This window comes from Trachurus japonicus, chromosome 1 (genome assembly GCF_045865225.1).
Source record: "Trachurus japonicus isolate A0001 chromosome 1, Traja_1.0".
Classification (NCBI taxonomy): Eukaryota; Metazoa; Chordata; class Actinopteri; order Carangiformes; family Carangidae; genus Trachurus; species Trachurus japonicus.
Window position 1 is genome coordinate 564,946 of NC_140907.1, and position 19,747 is coordinate 584,692.

At 40.3% G+C, this 19,747-nt stretch overlaps 1 protein-coding gene across 8 annotated transcripts in view; it reads left to right on the forward strand.

Moving 5' to 3' along the window:
• sorcs1 (sortilin-related VPS10 domain containing receptor 1) overlaps nt 1-19,747 on the forward strand; it is a 204,973-nt gene that overhangs the window by 102,557 nt on the left and 82,669 nt on the right. For all 8 annotated transcript variants that reach the window (XR_015037089.1, XR_015037055.1, XR_015037115.1 and 5 more), the window contains exon 2: nt 4,423-4,490. Coding sequence is in view for 5 of the 8 variants with exons in the window: in XM_085789434.1 (XP_085645560.1) it covers nt 4,423-4,490 (68 nt within the window). In the remaining 3 variants the exon portion in view is untranslated. The remainder of the gene's footprint in view (nt 1-4,422; nt 4,491-19,747) is intronic.

Below are 19,747 nucleotides of genomic sequence, written 5' to 3' on the forward strand. Positions count from 1 at the left end.
TGAGGAACAAGTCAAGACATTCCTGTGTTATGCTCAATGAGTTCTTTAAAAATTTCCAAGTCTCTTTCAAGGGATAGTTCACCCAAAATTGAAATTTCACTCATTATCTACTCACCCTCATGTCGACTAAGGGCTGGGAGAAGTTTCAGAGTTATCCGTGGCTTCTCTGAGTTACAGGGGGTCTCGGCGTAGCAGTGCATAACGGTTGCAAATGGATACCAACTGTCTTCGTAACAAAAAGACACACCAAAAAACATCAAAATACCTCTATGCTGCTCGTAAGTAATGCCCGTCTTGTACTGAAGCCCCGAAATGCGAAATTGTCCCGGAAAAAATTAAATAAGTCTATTTTTCAAGCTTGTTTGACGAACTGGGAAGAGGAGCTTTGAGAAGCTCAAAACAAAACAATCAATCAGATATCAAAAAATGTCAAAATCCATTGTTTGTGTGTCCGTCTGTCTGTTTGACTATGGAGGACGAACAGAGAACATTCAGTAGATCTGGGGACCATGACACTGTCCACACATATGGAAACACACAAACATCTTCTCTCTTCTCACTGTGTGCAGCAGGTTCATTTGTCGGGCAAGGTCCTCAGTAATCCTAGCTGGCCTCCTACGTATAGAGGCCATGATACTTCAGATGAGAAAACATAATAAGGACAATGTTTGAATGGCACACAAAAATACTCTATGAATCAATACGTAGCCATGAAGTAAATGTCTCTGCATTTATATGTAAGTAGACATACATGCGCGCGCACACACACAAATTATAAATACATTAAGAGTCTCACTCTCTACACAACAAATGCAGTAATGTTAGCTACCTAAACTAGCTAACATTAAGGGGCCGTGTCCACCGGACGCGCTTTCAGCTCTGACAGCGCTCTCAGCGCTGCTTTCCCAGCGCTTAGCGCTCTCTCTCTCCCTCGTCAGAACGCCGCTGTTGCTAGGTTACAAAACGAATCCTCTGACACTTCCGTGTTCCGGCCTTGTTTAATGTAAACACTACAACGAGTGTCAGAAATACACAATAGCATTAGCAGCAGCTTTTGACATGGACCCTGAGGTCGGCCTACCTTCAATACAAGTGTGGGTCATGATATAAACCGAGCCACGTCTCCGGTTGTGTTGCTGTCGGTAACGTAAGTCCCGCCCCTTCTTGATTCTGATTGGTCAGTGCGGTGAAAAGTGACATTGACGAGCGCAGCGCTGTTCTAAAAGTTGAACAGATTTCAACTCGAAGCGCTCTGAGCGCCGCGACAAAAAGAAGCAAGCGCCCAGGGCGTTTTACCGCCGAGGGCGCTGAGCGCTGTGAGCGCCCAACTCAATAGGGTTTGAATGTAAAATAGACGCCCAGAGCGCTGAAAACGCGTCTGGTGGACACGGCCCCTAAAGCAGAAGTAAGCGGAATGTTTGTAAGTCTTAAATAGTTCTATCTTCCGACAGCAATCACTTCTATAGAGTGTTTGGTCTGAAACACAGGTCTGTCAGTCACTCTGCTCTGCTGCAAGCCGAGGAGAAAACTTTCCTTGTATCCTACAACCTTTATCCAATGAGTGGATCTATTATACATCCGTGTCTTGAACTGAACAGAAGAAGAAATATCCGTCAACGGTTGCCGACCGTCGTTACACCGCGGACCCAAATCCAGTTTCCAACCGGCAATATTTTGCAAGCGCACCGTTGCTACGGCGCCGACCGCATCGATTGTGACTGGTTAAAAAAATTCCAAACGGCCTGAGCGTTTTTTTCTCTGATCGCAGAATCATAGGCGGACCAGCCAGACCCTTCTTCTCTGGAGGAGAGCGATACTAGTGGGACAGTAACAGTATACTGACAGTCAATGTTGATAAGAATCAAAGGTTCCTTGGAGATTCCATAGGAAATGCTTGGGGTCATTTTTGACCCCGCTTATGGAAGAGTGGGGTAGTGATACAAAAAAATGCAATTTTTTCAAATTAATGAAATCTTTTTTTAAAATACAAATGGCCTCATGTCACAAACATGTTTTATGAGGAATACCTGGGATATGAAAATATAAATACTTTTAATTTCAAAGATTTTGTAGAATAACAACCCCTGGGGTCATTTTTGACCCCACTTATGCATCTAAGGGTTAACATGTGGATCAATGCCCCCACCCATGATGAAGAAAATATGGTCAGAGGTATGCAAAGCTTATACAGTATATAAAAACAAGTCCAATCCAGTCCTTTTGTTAGTTAGCAGCATTCTTTTTTATGAAGGTTAAGTCTGTCACAAGTACCGTTGTGAGTGAAGCATCATGGTCTACAAATCCCTATCCTTGAGATGCATACAGAGCTGACCTCAGCAAAAATCAACATCATAACTTTCTCAGCGAAAACATTCATACTGAAATCATGACTCTCTTTTGACTCCAAACCATGGTACAGGGATCCAATTGAAAACGGAGAAACTTGAGCTTCATGTTCGTTGTGTAGTCCTGATCTTTGCCATCTAAAAAATAAATAAATAAATCATCCATACTGGTGCAGTCATTGCCCTCAGCACATGAATATCACTTTCAAAAGCTTCAAATTATAATAATTTCACACTTCCATCTGCCTGCACATGGGCATGGATCACACTTGTCTTTTCTCTTACATTTCACTGGGATGCGTGCAACTTATCTACATGAGTCCCTGCTGGCAGTAATGACTGACAAGACTTTACTTTCCTCGTCAGTCATTTAAAATGTAAATGAACTTATGAAACAGACTTTTCCTAAGTCTCTGTTCTCCTGATAAATTCTGCATCATGTTTCACAAAGCAGAACTCTGATTGACTGAAAACACTCTCTGGCCAACTTTATTACACCAAACTGAGTGTATGGGGTAGTGCATTAAAAGAATAAAATTATTAAATGAAATGTGGAAATATAAGTGGGAATACATATATAGGACATAAAAGCAGAGCCAGCCCAAGGCATAAGCGAACTAAGCACCTGCTTGGGGCCCGTGACCATTAGGGGGCCCCAAAAGGGCAAGTTACCTTTTAAAGTTGTAGTGCGTAACTTCTGTCGACCCTTGGATAAACACTGCATAATTACAAAAAACTGTAATTGTTGTTACATATTAAATTGTTGTTGCACTTTGCTGTTGCAGTTTATTTAAAACCAAAAATTTTAAATAGCTGGTGATATGTTTACAGTTAATGCATTGTCTGTTTAGCCTAGAAATCTAGACGCACCCTAGCGGCAGCAAATATATTTGCTCCGTAGGTCAGTCTAGAAACGAGCCGTAGGAACTCTTTGAGTCTCAAACACCGTTTGTGTTCACCAATCACTGTTTAGAGAGTTCTTGGGCAGGTTCTTGGGCGGGTTTAACGCGATGACGGCATACATTTTAATTGGCTTGTCAGGCTAACGCCATCCTGCTCTTTGCTCTGATTAGTCGTAGCGCTACCCTATTGCGTGCAGAGGCAGTTTGAAAGACAGCCTTCATCCCGCCCCCTGGATTGAGCCGAGGTCTACCGGTCGTTGCCAGACTAGACATTTTAATGATATAGTCTGGTTTGTCAGGCTACTGTCTGTTGGTTTATTAAGTACTTCTCAAATCTACTTACCCCATCTAATGCTATTTCACATTATTTGACCAATAGCAGTTACACCCTCCATGCCCTATCTGAACAGGTCAGCCACCTGTTTATTGCCTGATCACAGTTGAAATCTTGAACTGAAGGGCCTTTCATGGCCAAAAACATTAACCTGGACAACATTTTAACAGATAGCTGGCTCCTCCAATCAGATTTTGTATTCACATGCTGCAGTAGGCAGTGGACAATTTAGCTTCAGTATTAATTCAGTATTTAAAAAAAAAATTAAGATGAAAATGTTGGCCTTCTGAAAAGTATGTCCATCTATATGCTCTCAATAGGCCTACTTGGTTGGGGCTTCTTGACTTGAACTACTGGAAATACCTTTCCATGTTATTCTAGTTTATTGAGATGCCCCTGTAAAACTCAAGGATGTGGGACATTGGCTGTTTCCCTGTCACTGTTGTTTCAATCACTTTCATTCAAGTTAAAAACGTATATTACAACCCATGGAGCGTACACAAAGTACAGTAGATTAGAAGAATAGCAGTGTACATTAATACAACACAAAGTAAGCTCCACCTAAAACAACTTGCTTGTGATTTTACATTGTGTTGCTGTGGAAAAACAATGTCAGCTGACTGAGGATGAGTTGGGTCAGACAGACTGAAGGTGGGAAAAATATCTGGGGTTGTGTCTTTGTCAAAGTGAGTGTACCAAACCTCTGTAGCCCTCTCCCCATCCCTGCTTTTTTGTGGTTCTTTTGCATCCATTTTTATAAACTGTCCATCATGAAACCAGATGTTTTATAGAAGTGAATGCTGAGTATGCTTACTGACTGCATGCTTATCCCATTTTGCAGGTGATTTTGATGCTGACCAAACTATTTGACTTCAACCTCAACAGTGTGACTGAGAGTTCATTATGGAGGTAAGCTTATCATACACAAGCTCATGACATTTATAGAAAAACACAATCTATTGGTCAAAGGGCATTGCTGGAATTCAATATGAAGCTAGTTCAGCTCTTGGTTTAAAAGAACACTAATCCTCAGAAGGATCTTATAGTATGAATTAATGAAACATTCAAAGAGGCAAAAGTCCAAGATAGAGCTCACAATTGACAAGCCAGAATAGCTAACTGCCCTGAATTGGTTTTAATGTCTGTGGGCACCAGAAATCCCTCACATGAAAGCCACTAATCAATGCCACCGGAGCTGCTGGTGTTATCCACTAAATTACCTTGACCAGCCTTGAACACAATGAAGCCTCGTCTGGAGTGTCAGCCTCATTTCTGACAGATGGAATTTTGGTAGATGCCTGCAGGGACGTGTAGTTGCATTTAATGTCTCTCAGAAAGAAAGTCTTAGCCAAAGAAGATCTGCTAAAGTCATTATTATCATGGAATATATTTTTTCCAATATTATTGTTGCCTATGAAATGCAGTACACATGTGTGAACAGCACTGTCTAGGAAAGAGGGAGAAGATATAATATAATAAGAAGAGATTAGCTTTGTGGAAATAAAAAGAAGTAAATAAAGTTGAAAGGGCTGATGAGCCTTGTCATGTTTTAATTCTCAACTTCTTAGGCTGAAAAGACAACAGTCTTTATTTTGTCATGTAAATGAGACAAGTCTTTTGACAGTTTTCCAAAAAATCTAATTGAATGAAACATTTGGCACAATCACATGTAGCCTAACCAGTGACATTTGTTTTTATAACGGGTTAAATACTGAACCTATTTGATTCATCAGAGCTGCAGTTTTTGTACTGAATTTTGAATCAGAATATTATGAAATCAGAAAAAAGCTACAGTGGTCAGTACAACGTGAATGTGATGATTTTATATTGAAACATTAACTGTGGTACAAAGTGAACAACAAAAACCAAACAAAACAAATAAATAAATGAATAGAATACCAAAACAATTTTAATTTTCCTCTTTTGATATCACATCAGAGACTCATTTACTCAAGGCTGTTCCTAAATCCTAATGGAAATCCCAAAATGTGAAGATACCACATTAATCAGGCAATATGATCAGAATAAGAATCAGAAAAGCTTTACATGACTTTTAAGTAGTCATTCCACATACAGGGACTTGATTTGAGTAGGTGCATTGTCCAAAACAAAAGAAATAGTCATAGTTATATATAAATGCAATTGTTCAGTTGTGGGGAAACAAGAATAGCTGATGCACATGGCAACTTGATAGTTTCCATTTGACATAATGTTGCAGCTGTACATATATATTGGGGCATTCTGGGTTAAAGTGTTGGCATCATGTACTGTAGCCTCAGTGAAGTGTTGATAGTAGCTCTGTAACAAGACTAACCTTTTATAAGGTGTCATTTGCAATTATTTTAATTACCAAGGCCTTTCTGACAAATAAATGATCTATACAGCTCTGTTTTGTAGCTGGCTCTCCCACAGTCACAGTCACAGTTCATGGCTGTCACAGCAAACTTTGATTGTAGCCTGGAAATACGTGGAACAAATTAACTGGATATCTCACTGTTTGGACTGTTCAACTTTCTATTCCTTGGGCATTTTTTTTTATTTTTTATTAGATAGAACAGTGTAGAGAGACAGGAAAGCAGGGGGAGAGACTGTGGGGAATTACATGTGTTTAAGATTGTCTCGGTCAGTCAAACCGGTAGCGCTTCAGGCATATGCCAACATGGGACTTACTCTCTAACCACTCGACCAACAAACACCCCTCTACAGACATTTTTAAACCATGTTATTATGTGTATTCTTATTTTTAATAATCTATTATTAATACACATGGTTATATAAAACGTGGAAAAATGGAAAACTGGAACTGGGACTGGATTTACAGTATGCATGCTTCCTTCCCAAGAAATTCTAGTGTGCCCCGCCCACCACCGCTTTTTAGTGTAGTTAGAATATTTTATGAGTTGACATTGCATGATGATTGCCTACGCATGCAAGATATAGATACTGTAATGCTCCACAGAAGTGTCTGAGACAAGGTTTATCTTCTGAGTAGATGTTTTATTTAACTCCACCAAAGCGAATACAATGGGCACATTCTCAGCTCACAGTTAAACAACACAGAACTTCTGGTTCTCTACTCTCCGAGACCCCCCCCCACCCCCACCCCACTCTCTCTCCCACACGCTGATTGACATGACCTGCAGTCCCGTGTTTGACAGAAAGAGTTAAGGGTGACAGGCTATGGCTTTTAACTGGGGCCGTTGCAATACGATATGTTTGTGAATTATGGATCCCTGAGTGTGTAAATACATTTTTGTAACACTCAGTGGTATGCTGTGGCTTTTACAGATTGTTAAACTGAACTAAGCAGCCAACTGATCAAACTTCAAATTTACAGCAGACATTGCATAGAGATGATATATTAGTGAAATTTGCCTCTTTACTTGCTCCTGCTGCTGCTTAGTGCTTAATAAGCAAGTTTGTTTTCCACACACATCTGCACATGTGCATGATTACTTCGAACATCATAACCGATTCCAGAACAGTAGTAATAGCAGTAGAAGTAGAAGATTCAAGGACTGTGTTGTAGCTGTTCACCAGTCAAAGATCACAGGATTCCAGGATTATCCTCAATGTACAGGTGCAAACTTCCATAGCTTCTGTCCCAGACTTTGTCAATGACACCACTGCCACACCCATGAAAATGACAAAAACTGCAGGTGCATTGTACATTACTTTACTGCCAGCAGTGTTGGGAAAGTTCACTTTCAAGTTCAGTTCACAAATTTTAAAATGAACTAGTTCAGTTCATAGTTCATAATTCAAAATTTTGAACTAAGTTCACGGTTCCAAAACTGAACTAGTTCATAGTTCTTTTTTCTTTACTTTTTTTTTCAATTTGTTGCTACAAGCTATTATTTTTTCAAAATTATTGCTTCAGCCCATATCGAACCACAGACAGCAATTATTTTAGCAGTTTTAACCAGTAGTATTAGTTATAGTTACTACTTTACAACGTGATGAAAGTAATTCCCAGGAAAAGAGTCTATTGCGTTACTATTTTATAAAATTCTCAAATATGTCAAATGACTTGGACTTCCCTCTCTAACCTCCGTTTATCTTTTACTAACCAGCTGGGTCAGTATTCCTCCACACAGACAGGCTCCACCACGCGCTGTATCACTCTGCCTCTTCCATGCACCGCTGATCCAAACAGCTGATAGGTGTTGCCAGATTGGGTGGTTTTTCCGCTACATATTAAGGCCTGTTTACAGTGTGTTTTGCCTGGAAGGCTCTATGGAAATCTGGCACACTCCTGAACAAAGTCATACTTTGAGAGAGAGAGCGCCGTTCACAAACGCCAGAATGAACGCGTTCACAATAACGTTCATCAAGCGGAAATACAGTACATTCAGTTCACGTTCGATCTGTCATCAGATGCGACGGGACAATCGATATAGATTTAAATGTATACTGATTCAGATAGTTGCATTGAACAGTGTTTGTTGTGATTATTTATTGTATTGAAATGTGCCTGACATTCTGGAAACCTGCCTGTGAGGTCTAAATTAATGCTAAATTAATGAATGTGTTTCCTAATCCTAAGTAATACATAATAATGATTGTTAATATATCTGTTAACAGTTAATTAATGCTTAATAATGTACTAACTAATGTTAATTAAGGGACCCTTATTGTAAAGTGTTACCTAAAAAGAATAATAATAATATGTCAGTCATCTGGGGGTGATTTAGTTTAGTTTAGTTGAATAAGTTTATTTGTATCAGGGACAATGTACAAAATAACATTAGTCTCAAAATGAGAAGAGATGCCTTGTACCGGATTTAGCTTAGTACTAGCTACTTTCCATCCGTAGTCCTTGATGGTCCAGTCTACTCATGTCGCTGCAGAAAACTCTGCTTCACAAACATAATACAGTATGTTTGTAATGGAGGCAGGTTTTCAGTGCTTTTGCGACGATTTCAGGATATTCTGCTTTAACCCAGAACGCAGGGAGATTTGAAGTTTTATGTGAAGTGATGAAGTGGCGGAGAGCCGGTACCCACATTTATTATGCATGTGGAGCTCGGAGCATATGAATCACCTGTTGCAATTAACCCGTAAATTAAACAGGACTCTTGGTTTTTCTTTTAGAACAGCTTTCTTCTTGTTGGCAGTTGTCGGGTCTTCTGTCGTTTTTCCCGGCGTCGTGTATTTTTCACTCTTTTACGTTTGTGGACCTGCCTGTCAATTGCACAGCGCTGGGAAAATGCACAAACCGGGGTTTGGGAACCACTGCGCTAAATGACAACAGGCGCAAACCACAGTATTTAAATGAGTGTTTTGTGCATGGTAATCGTTTCCGCCATGGAGAGTGTGGACACTATCAGTAACTAAGTGTGTTACTGTTTTGACTCACACTATGTATGGTCTATTTATGTTATTTAGACTAATTAATACATTTATTCATACTTGGTCAAATTAAAACAATGACATGTAAACATACACAAAGAAGTAAAATTAAAGGTAATGTATGGAGTATGAGAAAAAATAAAACTCATCCAGCAGCTGCATCTAAATGAATTACATGGAACTAAAAGCTGCTATTGTGCCTGTTTGCACCATGACCATCAATCTATACACTTGGAGGATTTCATAAATCACATATAGTCATTCTATCTTATACCAAACAAATAACCTTTTGGTTAAGTTGTCATCTTGAAAGGTAAGATGAACACTGACTGATACAGGGATACTTTCATTTGAGGAAAGTATTAGTAGTTTCTCTCCTCCTCTGTCCTTCATGGAGACAAAGGCAGCAGAATCATGGAGCAAACATCCACACTCTTCCACAGAGGCTGCCTCAAGGCTGAAACACTCCCCTACAGCTGTGGTAATTTACCATTATATGACTGCATTTGCCTCATAGAAGCTCAAGTGAGGCTATTGCTCCACATTACCCCCATAAGGGTACCAATAACACATCTACTACTCATTATGCATTACACACCAGGTATTATAAAACAGAGCTCATAGAACACTGATAGAAAGACAGATGAGTGAACAGATGAGAGGAATTTTGGGAAAGGAAAGAGGATAAAGAAAGTGGAGAACATTATGTATTATACAGCCAGGAAGATAGAGGGAGCACCAAAGCAACTTGAGATATCATGAGGGCCGATAGTTAGGTATGAAGTCGATGCTAAAATTCAGAAAATATGAAGGCAAAGGACACTATGGGCAGGTTGTAAGTCTTCCAGCCTGCTGTTGCCATAGTACGTTTCATTCTTCTGACAACAGTACAAGGGGTACATTTTTATATTTCTCGCACATTAAAATTTTATTAAAGATTGAAGCTCTGTATAATTGGCTGCTTTGAGTGACAGGTAGGTGAGCGTATGCTTGTGACAAACTGGTATGCACCAAGTCCCGGCTCCACACGCACACCTCCTCCTTGCCCATTTTCATATGAGCAGGAGTTCAGCAGTGTCGAGTACTGGCAAGATGGTGATAGCAGAGCAGCTCACTCTGAGCTTTAGAACAGCTTTCATTAATATATGTGGGACGTCACAAGGCTACCTCAGTCTTTATTGGTGTGAATGTACTGACTGAGGAATCTGATCTGACACATAGCAACGAATGACAACACTGGGATCACAGCAATAAGCGTAAATCACATGGCAAGACGTGATAAGAAGCGAAGGAGAGAAGCTGGTATATAGAGAGCAACTCCAACATGAAGGTTATTAGAGGGATGTTTGTGTATATATTTAGAAATTGTTAATCTGTCTAATTAATCTGTTGGCTATGTACAACATTCATTAAGGCGAACAGTAGTAGCCAAATGCTCTCTGTGATATTGAATGGGCTCTTTGCACAGCTCCACTACTTCCTGAACTTAATGCTGCTCCTTTATTTCCTGTCTTACATTATTGGACAAACTGATTAATCCAGGTGTGTCTGAGGAGCCATAATGGTCAGACACACCTGGATTAATCAGTTTGTCCAATAATGTAAGACAGGAAATAAAGGAGCAGCATTAAGTTCAGGAAGTAGTGGAGCTGTGCAAAGAGCCCATTGAATTTGTTTTGAAAATCATGGAATTGCATTGGTATTGGTGATAACTACCAAATTTCTGGTATCATGACATTGCTAAAAGCAGCAGAGAGGTACAGAGAAGAAGGTCAGTTGGTCTGCCAGAAATCCAGCACACTCCACAGAGAGTCTGAAGATGAACTAGGTACCTCTCAAATAGCAACACGAGGTAACGCTCACCGCTCACAAGCTTGACTTATAAGTTTGTCCTTCATGTCATGCTGGGGCCTAAAATCTAAATTTGAACCATCGGCTTAAACAACCCTAACCTTAAACAACGTGCCCATTTCTCCAACTGATAGTTATCCAAACCTAACTCAAGACCACTACATCCATTGGAGACCACTGTCTTATCAGGCCATTGTAACTGGTTTGGAAAGAACTTGAGCCAGATTTGTGCAGACGCATTAGGCAACAAAGACCCAGCAAGCTCCAACAAAGTGTTAGGTTGAGTGTGGAGGTCTTTTCAAAACGTCAAAAATAAGTTTTATGTTTAATAGGTAATGGAGCCTTAAAACCAGCTCTGAGGAATTCTGTAACTTTGTGACGTCACAACAAAGCACTCACAAATTTCCACCATGCCCCAAGCCCTTCTGGACTGGACCCATCATGCTTAGATTGGGTTTCTCTAAGTGTTTACATGAAATCTAGCGTAATATTTTTTTCATGCAATCAGTAAGACAAAATGGTCATGATTTGGTTCTTATGCAAATATCTCCTTATGGGTATTAACACCAGGAAAAAAGCCACCAGAAAATTATAGAATATGGGATCTTTAACATATGCATATTTGGTAAATTTTTAAAAACAGACTACACGTTGATTGGTTCAGTTGACATAATAATGTTCACTACATCTGTGCATCCCCTTGTAAATGCTGTTGACACTTTCAGGATAAGTTAGACCCGCCATCATTTAGTGTGTCTATATTAGTATAGTGGATTTCACACACCACACAGTTAGATGAGTGGACAAGGAAGACGGTCAATGATCAATATACTTCTCATCATACTTCCAAGTGATGCATAAAAGAAGTTAAACTGTGCAATGGAGTCAGAGGGTTATCTGAGGCCCTGCCAAAAATAGCATCAGTCCAGAAGCAGCTCAATTTGTGCCCAACGTGTGTTTGTATTTGAAAACATGCATTAGCTTCTCTTAAGGCTAGAAACCAGGGAGAATCCTCAAATCAAGCTCTTCAATGGACAAGATATTTGGCAGTGACTATGTAAAGTATCAGCGGTTGTGTATTCCATTAAAATATCAATTAGATGTCACAAGTGATAAATGAATTGCATTACTCTTTTTAATTGAACCCCACTCATTAAGAGCCATTGAGTGCTAATGGGAAACTAATACAGTATAAAAAGCTCAGTCTGGAAGTGTAGACTGGCTTGCAAGTGTCGTAATCTAAAAGAAGTCAAGGCTCGCTTTCATCAGTCATGCTACTGAAGTTATGTGGCCGAAATTACTTTCAGCCAATGGGGGAAATAAGCAGGGGGTTCAAAGAGGACTGGAACATATTTCTCAAAAGCACTTTTAATTGAAATGAACTTTTCTCAAATAGAAAAAAAGAATTACTCGTGTAAAATGAACAAAGTGAGACAGATAAAATGGTAAATATCAATGAGGATGATTATATGACAAAACCATGACGGCATAAGTCACCAGACATCGTAAGCAAACAAACAATGAACCATACAGCACAGATTTAGTCGTACAAACAAACAAAGATGCATTAATTCACGGAACAGGACACATTGTTGCTAGGAGAAGTTTACCCATTAATGTCATGGTCCTGCAGATAATAAGAACTGCCTCATAGGTACATTCAGGAGAAACAGGACTGGTTTTGGCTTTATTGTTTTATGGAAAATTGAATTAGGCTCCTATATTTTTCCAATACCTAAATATTAGGGGACACTGATGATAGAAGGTCCCTACTTCTATTTTACACTTCACACATAGGGGGGAAATTCTGATGGTTAAATTTGCTAAATATTGCATATGCATGCAATCAACGTGCATTATTTTAAAATTCAAATTACTAAAAACCAAATGGTAGCATTTTGTTTGAACTCTTTATAGTTTATCAGTTACAGCCATTTCTAGACTCAGTCAGTTGTCACATGGGGTTCTTTCTTTCATTATTCTTCATAAGACTAAGGCTGTGTTCGAAACCGCATACTTCTCCTACTACTCGTACTACTCATACTAACGATTTGAGTATGCAGTATGTTCACACTGCGCAGTATGCGATTTGCAGTAGGCGAGAAGTTCCCGGATGCATACTAGATTCGGCCGAAATGTTGAGTATACATCATGAGGTCACTACTCATACTCAAACTACCCAAGATGCAACGCAACGTGACGTCAAGGACCGCCTCTTCCTTGCTTTTTTTTTTTTTTTTTTTTTTTTTTCTTTATTTAAGTGTTCAAAGTGTACAAAAAGTGTCAAACACTGACACATAACACAACACGAGAGCTGTTTCATATTCAGAAAGACAATGGATAAAATAAATAAATACAGCAAGGATCTCATTCAAATAAGTAGAAAATGAAGAAAATTAGACAAACAGAAACAAAACAAAAATAAATAAATATTGTCATGTCAATACATAGGTGTGTAATAATCACTGTTAACAAATTCCATTAAATGTCAGGAAGTACAATAAATACCTTTTCATAGTTTTCTAAAAAAGTTGTGTTCTTCTTATTTTTAACTAAGGCTAGGGATTTATAGAGAGAATTGAATTCAATTAAAAAATGAGAAAAGGTTGGTTTGGAGGTTGCAAACTTGCTTATGAATAAAGTATTTACCAAATAAAATGAAAAAATTAACTAAATACTGAAGACTCCTGTTCTTCTTATTTTCATAATAACATATAACATCTTTAAGGGAGAAGCAGTATGACATGTTTACATGGGAGAAAATATAAGAACACAAGTCTGACCAAAATTTCATTGTTACATTACATTCAAAAAACAGATGATTTAAAGTTTCTTCAGTATGGCCACAGAAAACACAGGAGCTGTCCAAATCTATACATTTTGAAATAATCCCCAGTCCAGAGCAAGTATGATGTAGCGAAGACGGCGGGCGGATCTTCGTCTCAGAGCAGGCAAAACTCTCCGGTAAGGCATTTTGAACGGGCAAATTCCGTTAACGGCACGAGGTCGGTCCAAACGGCGTTTCCAAGCTAGCCACAGTGGGGACAGGTTCACTTCCTGTTTATAAAGTAAGAGCACTGACGTCATTGTAACGGCTTTCTTTATGGTCAATTGCAACGGGTGCTTTATTTTGACACAGAAACCGGAAGTACAGTGCTCACTACGGCTGGTTTTACTAACGCCAGAGAAGTCCGACTTCGTCCGACTAAAATTGTAAATAGGTGTTATTTTGTCATTTTTTCAACACCATGGGGATACGAAGTACTTTCTCGCCTGAAAGTGTTTCAAATGTTGCTGAAGTTATATATTTACACAGTTTAGAGCTTAAGTGAAATCAGCTTCAGGGCGGCTGATTTCGGCTCGGGCAGGAGCGAAATGCATTGTGGGTTATCATAGTACGCAGCAGTGTGAACGCTCTGCATACTGTATGATCGATTAGTATGTAGTATGGAGTATGGAAGTATGCAGTATGGAAGTATGTAGTATGGAGTATGTGGTTTCGAACACAGCCTAAGTCTAACCTAGTGTATGGCAGTCCGGCCTATGGTCAAATCCTGATTGATAAATTAAATGAGTTGTGATTTCAGAGGTATTAATGAAATGATGAATGATATGATCAGTGAGAGAATGTTAGAGGAGAGAGACTTCCTTTTCTAAAAGTAATTTAGTAGTAACCCTAACCCTTGACTACAGTCATAGTGAGACAACAACAGGGGAGAGAGAGGATGACATGAAGCAAAGAGCCACAGGCCAGTCTCAGTAAGCATTAAGCTATTCACCAAGTAAGCCACCAGTGCGCCCGCCCAGATACAGTCTGTATTTCTTATTTACTCATTCAAGCTCATAGTCTGCATCTGGGATCCCGCTCCCCTCCTCACTGCTAACTGTGTCCTACGTTTAGTCATTCCTCTGCCTTCCTCAGTAATAATGAGACATGTAATGAAAGTAGTTTATTTGTTGTAATGGAGGCAGGGCTCATTGTGTTGGACATTCTCCTCTACTTCCCTGTAGCAGCCAGCAAACCAGAGTAGCTCAGTAGACTGAGGCTTGGCACTCAACCCACCAGTGATGGAAATATCATCATTCAGCCAGTCAGCCAGCAACACCTGTTGTTAGATATAACACTGCTGTTGTGGTAGTCCAGCCACAAACAGGTTCCCATGATCACATGTAAAGGAAAAAAATTCAAAGTAAAATGACAATTGGGTAAAACTGATTTTAATTAAGTTAGCTGGTAGTAGCTGAAACTGCTAACGTGAACGGTAACTTTATGTGACGGTGTTGAATCTTCCCACCCCGTGTAACGACGTAAGCGAAGATGGCGACGCTGTGAATATGGCTAATAGCTTATAAATAGATGAAATATGTACAAAGCTTTTGTTTATCAAGTACAGTTACGGTCCTGAATGGGTCTGCCATTGGGTAGAGACAATAATCCTAAATTCATTAAATAAGATGTTATTGTGTGATGGGAGCTGGTCATTGGGGATAGCAATTTCCATTTATCAGCTGACTTTGGTAGTGTTGCTGGTGTTTCAGGATAATAACTAGCACATAAGGCAATGTGGAAATCAATCCATGCAATGCAGTGGTGGAAAATGTTACTTTTTATGTAACATGACAATTTGTTCACAGGTTGGCAACAAAAGAGTAAAAGTAAGAAAGTTAGATAAGCGTTATAGCCATGGATGGATGGATGTTTATCCTCGTTGCTCCTGCCTGCCGATAGCCTGGCTAACACCAGGCCGCATCTCAATGTTGATTGAGATTCGGTCTGGGAACCACCCATTCTTTTTTTTAAATATTTGAGGTGTGGTTGACGAAAGCCCAGAGCTGTTTATTGGGTGCTACAAATGTCTATCAAATGTGTCTGTATGTAGCTTATAGCCAATCGTATCAATTATACCCGATGACATATGTAGAGCGACAGAAAATATATTTTTCAAAATAAACTTGCAGTCTAAAAACACTCGCTGAACGGGGGAGGGGGCAGCAAGATGATGACAACACATCGAAAGGTAAATGCTCCGATGTGTTGTCATCATCTTGCTGCCCCCTCCCCCGTTCTGTGATTGGCTCTAATAAAATCACGCCCAAGGCAGCATGGGTATACCCAGGCTAGCCTGCCGATGCACTGCAACTTAAAGGGATAGCTCACCCAAAATTGAAATTTCACTCAGATCTACTCACCCTCATGTGGACTAAGGGCCGGGAGAAGTTTCAGAGTTATCCGTGGCTTCTCTGAGTTACATAGGCATAGCAGTGCATGTCCATATAATGGTTGCAAATGGATACCAACTGTCTTCGTAACAAAAAGACACACCACAAAACATCCAAATACCTCCATGCTGCTCGTATGTAATGTCCGTCTTGTACTGAAGCCCCGAAATGTGAAATTGTCCCGAAAAAATTAAATACGTCTATATTTCAAGCTTGTTTTGTAGCGGAAGCTTCTCGAAGCTCCTCTTCCCGGTTCGTCAAATTTGGACGAACTGGGAAGAGGACAGACCCTGGTTCGTCCAAATATGACGAACCAGGAAGAGGAGCTTCCGCTACAAAGAAGCTTGAAAAATAGACTCTTTTTTTTTCGGGACAATTTCGCATTTCGGGGCTTCAATACAAGACGGACATTACATACGAGCAGCATGTAGGTTTTTGTGGATGTTTTTTGTTACGAAGACAGTTGGTATCCATTTGCAACCGTTATATGGACATGCACTGCTACGCCGAGACCCCCTGTAACTCAGAGAAGCCACGGATAACTCTGAAACTTCTCCCAGCCCTTAATCGACATGAGGGTGAGTAGATAATGAGTGAAATTTCAATTTTGTGTAAACTATCCCTTTAAGCCCCATTTACACGACAACGCTTGCGGATGAAAACGGCAAAATATTTAATCGGATGTGCCTTTCGTTTAGATGGCAACTGCGTTTTCGCGGCTTGAAAACGCAAAAAAATGAAACCACCCTCCAGAGTGGAAATCTTAAAAACACTCCGCCGTTGCGTCTCCGTGTGAAGGGTGAAAACGCAAAACCTCTGCTCCCATTGCAATGACCTGAGGAGAGCACGGAGGGCAGCATAACAACGTTGGCCGCAAATTAAGAGGAAGAAGAATATAATACCATTTTCCGGTCCGGTATCCAGATAATATAATACATCCATGGTGCAGACTTGGTGGTGTTGTGTGTTGTGCGGCATGCTGCCACCTAGGCTCCTGGCATGCATACAACATTACACAGACTTTTGCGTCACCCTATGCACGCGGATTTCCACGCCAAAAACTATGGAGGTTATTTTCTATCATAAATCAAGAGCATATTATGTTGATTTGAGAGCATTACTTTTTGATTTGACGTTCAGAAAACTCTGCTCTCATATTCAAATTTACTCTGCTCGCGCTCAAACTATGTGCTCGATGTTTAAACCTGTGCTCTCGGATTCAAAGTTGCCCTGCTCGTGCTCAAACTTTGCTTTCGCATTCAAGTTTGCCCTGCTCGTGCTCAAACTGTGTGCTCGCACTTGGTCACAGCTGCCTGCGCAGAGTGTTTCCTCTTGCGCGGAGGAAAGTCCTGCTCTCGGATCTCTGCTCTGCTCTCGGATTTTCTGTCAACTGTCAACCAATAGAAGACCGGCTACTGTTGACCAATCAGATCATCCCTACTTCTATGCTTCTTTGTGGGTGCGTTCACTGTAATTCAAGGAGCGTCACATACGGGCGGGCACTCTTTCTACCGGGTTTATCTATTTCCGCCCCACAGGCTGTTAAATGTGGCGGCTCCCTTTATGTTTTGACAACTTTTGGAATAAAATATCAGTTAATTAATACACGAGCGCCCGTGCTTTTCATTACAATAGGTAGCTATATAAACATAAACTAGCAGTAGTAGCGGATGGGTGCCTTATGTATGTTTTTTTTTTTATCCACGTTCATCGGTATATATGTTTTATAGTCTAAATGCCAAGAGTTATTTGTAAGTGCTGTGATGGTACAGTGGTTAAGGCAGATGACAGTAGCTCTTTTTGTTGATCATGGGACCGCTGGTTCGAATCCCGGCCCTGCCGGCACCCTCATGTTATGCTATTTGATTTTTATGATTTTTTTTTTTTCATTGAAACGCTTAACAAGAGATGGTGGGTTACCATGCGTGATTAAAAACATGATGAAATGAAAATTAAAAAAATATGCCATGATGATAATAATTTTGGTGCGTGACACCCGGGGGTCAAAGCCAGGGGGCGCACTACTTTGGATCAGTGCTTTCCCAAGAAGAAAGAGACTGAATGAGCGGGGAGACAGTCACCATGGCCGACCGAAGTACTCAAGTAAGTGTATTGTTTCATGTTGCCAGATACCTACTATATTGTACCTCTTTCATCTTTTTACAGTCTATGCTTCCATATCGTTTCAATATAGGCTACAATTTGTAGTGTCAGGGAAGCTAATGCTAAGCCTAATGTGGCCATGCATAAATCAGCCTCGCTTTCAAAACACACACTTGCGTTGCGATCAGTGAAATGTATAATATCTACAACACAATTAAAAATGACAGTTGATGTTGCTCTTTTATGAATAAAGCTTCATGGACAGTCCTCCTAAAGTAAGGGGCTGCGTTATGTCTAAAGTTGTTGTATTCTGCTGATATTAGAACAGCCGAGGACGGCACATGTCCTCCCAGCCTTCCTAGACTTATCTAGAGAAGAGAAAAAGTCCACTTTTTGGCGCTTCCATTCAAACGGCCGCTTCGCACACAGAGCCCAGAGCTGACTGACTGGGAGCTGACACCGCAGTAATGACGGATGTTCGACTAACGATTATGTCGCCCAATTGGTCTATATTGAAACGATATGAAAGCATAGACTGTAAAAAGATGAAAGAGGTACAATATAGTAGGTATCTGGCAACATGAAACAATAAACTTACTTGAGTACTTCGGTCGGCCATGGTGACTGTCTCCCCGCTCACTCAGTCTCTTTCTTCTTGGGAAAGCACTGATCCAAAGTAGTGCGCCCCCTGGCTTTGACCCCCGGGTGTCACGCACCAAAATTATTATCATCATGGCATATTTTTTTAATTTTCATTTCATCATGTTTTTAATCACGCATGGTAACCCACCATCTCTTGTTAAGCGTTTCAATGAAAAAAAAAAATCATAAAAATCAAATAGCATAACATGAGGGTGCCGGCAGGGCCGGGATTCGAACCAGTGGTCCCATGATCAACAAAAACAGCTACTGTCATCTGCCTTAACCACTGCACCATCACAGCACTTACAAATAACTCTTGGCATTTAGACTATAAAACATATATACCGGTGAACGTGGATAAAAAAAAAAAACATACATAAGGCACCCATCCGCTACTACTGCTAGTTTATGTTTATATAGCTACCTATTGTAATGAAAAGCACCGGCGCTCGTGTATTAATTAACTGATATTTTATTCCAAAAGTTGTCAAAACATAAAGGGAGCCGCCACATTTAACAGCCTGTGGGGCGGAAATAGATAAACCCGGTAGAAAGAGTGCCCGCCCGTATGTGACGCTCCTTGAATTACAGTGAACGCACCCACAAAGAAGCATAGAAGTAGGGATGATCTGATTGGTCAACAGTAGCCGGTCTTCTATTGGTTGACAGTTGACAGAAAATCCGAGAGCAGAGCAGAGATCCGAGAGCAGGACTTTCCTCCGCGCAAGAGGAAACACTCTGCGCAGGCAGCTGTGACCAAGTGCGAGCACACAGTTTGAGCACGAGCAGGGCAAACTTGAATGCGAAAGCAAAGTTTGAGCACGAGCAGGGCAACTTTGAATCCGAGAGCACAGGTTTAAACATCGAGCACATAGTTTGAGCGCGAGCAGAGTAAATTTGAATATGAGAGCAGAGTTTTCTGAACGTCAAATCAAAAAGTAATGCTCTCAAATCAACATAATATGCTCTTGATTTATGATAGAAAATAACCTCCATAA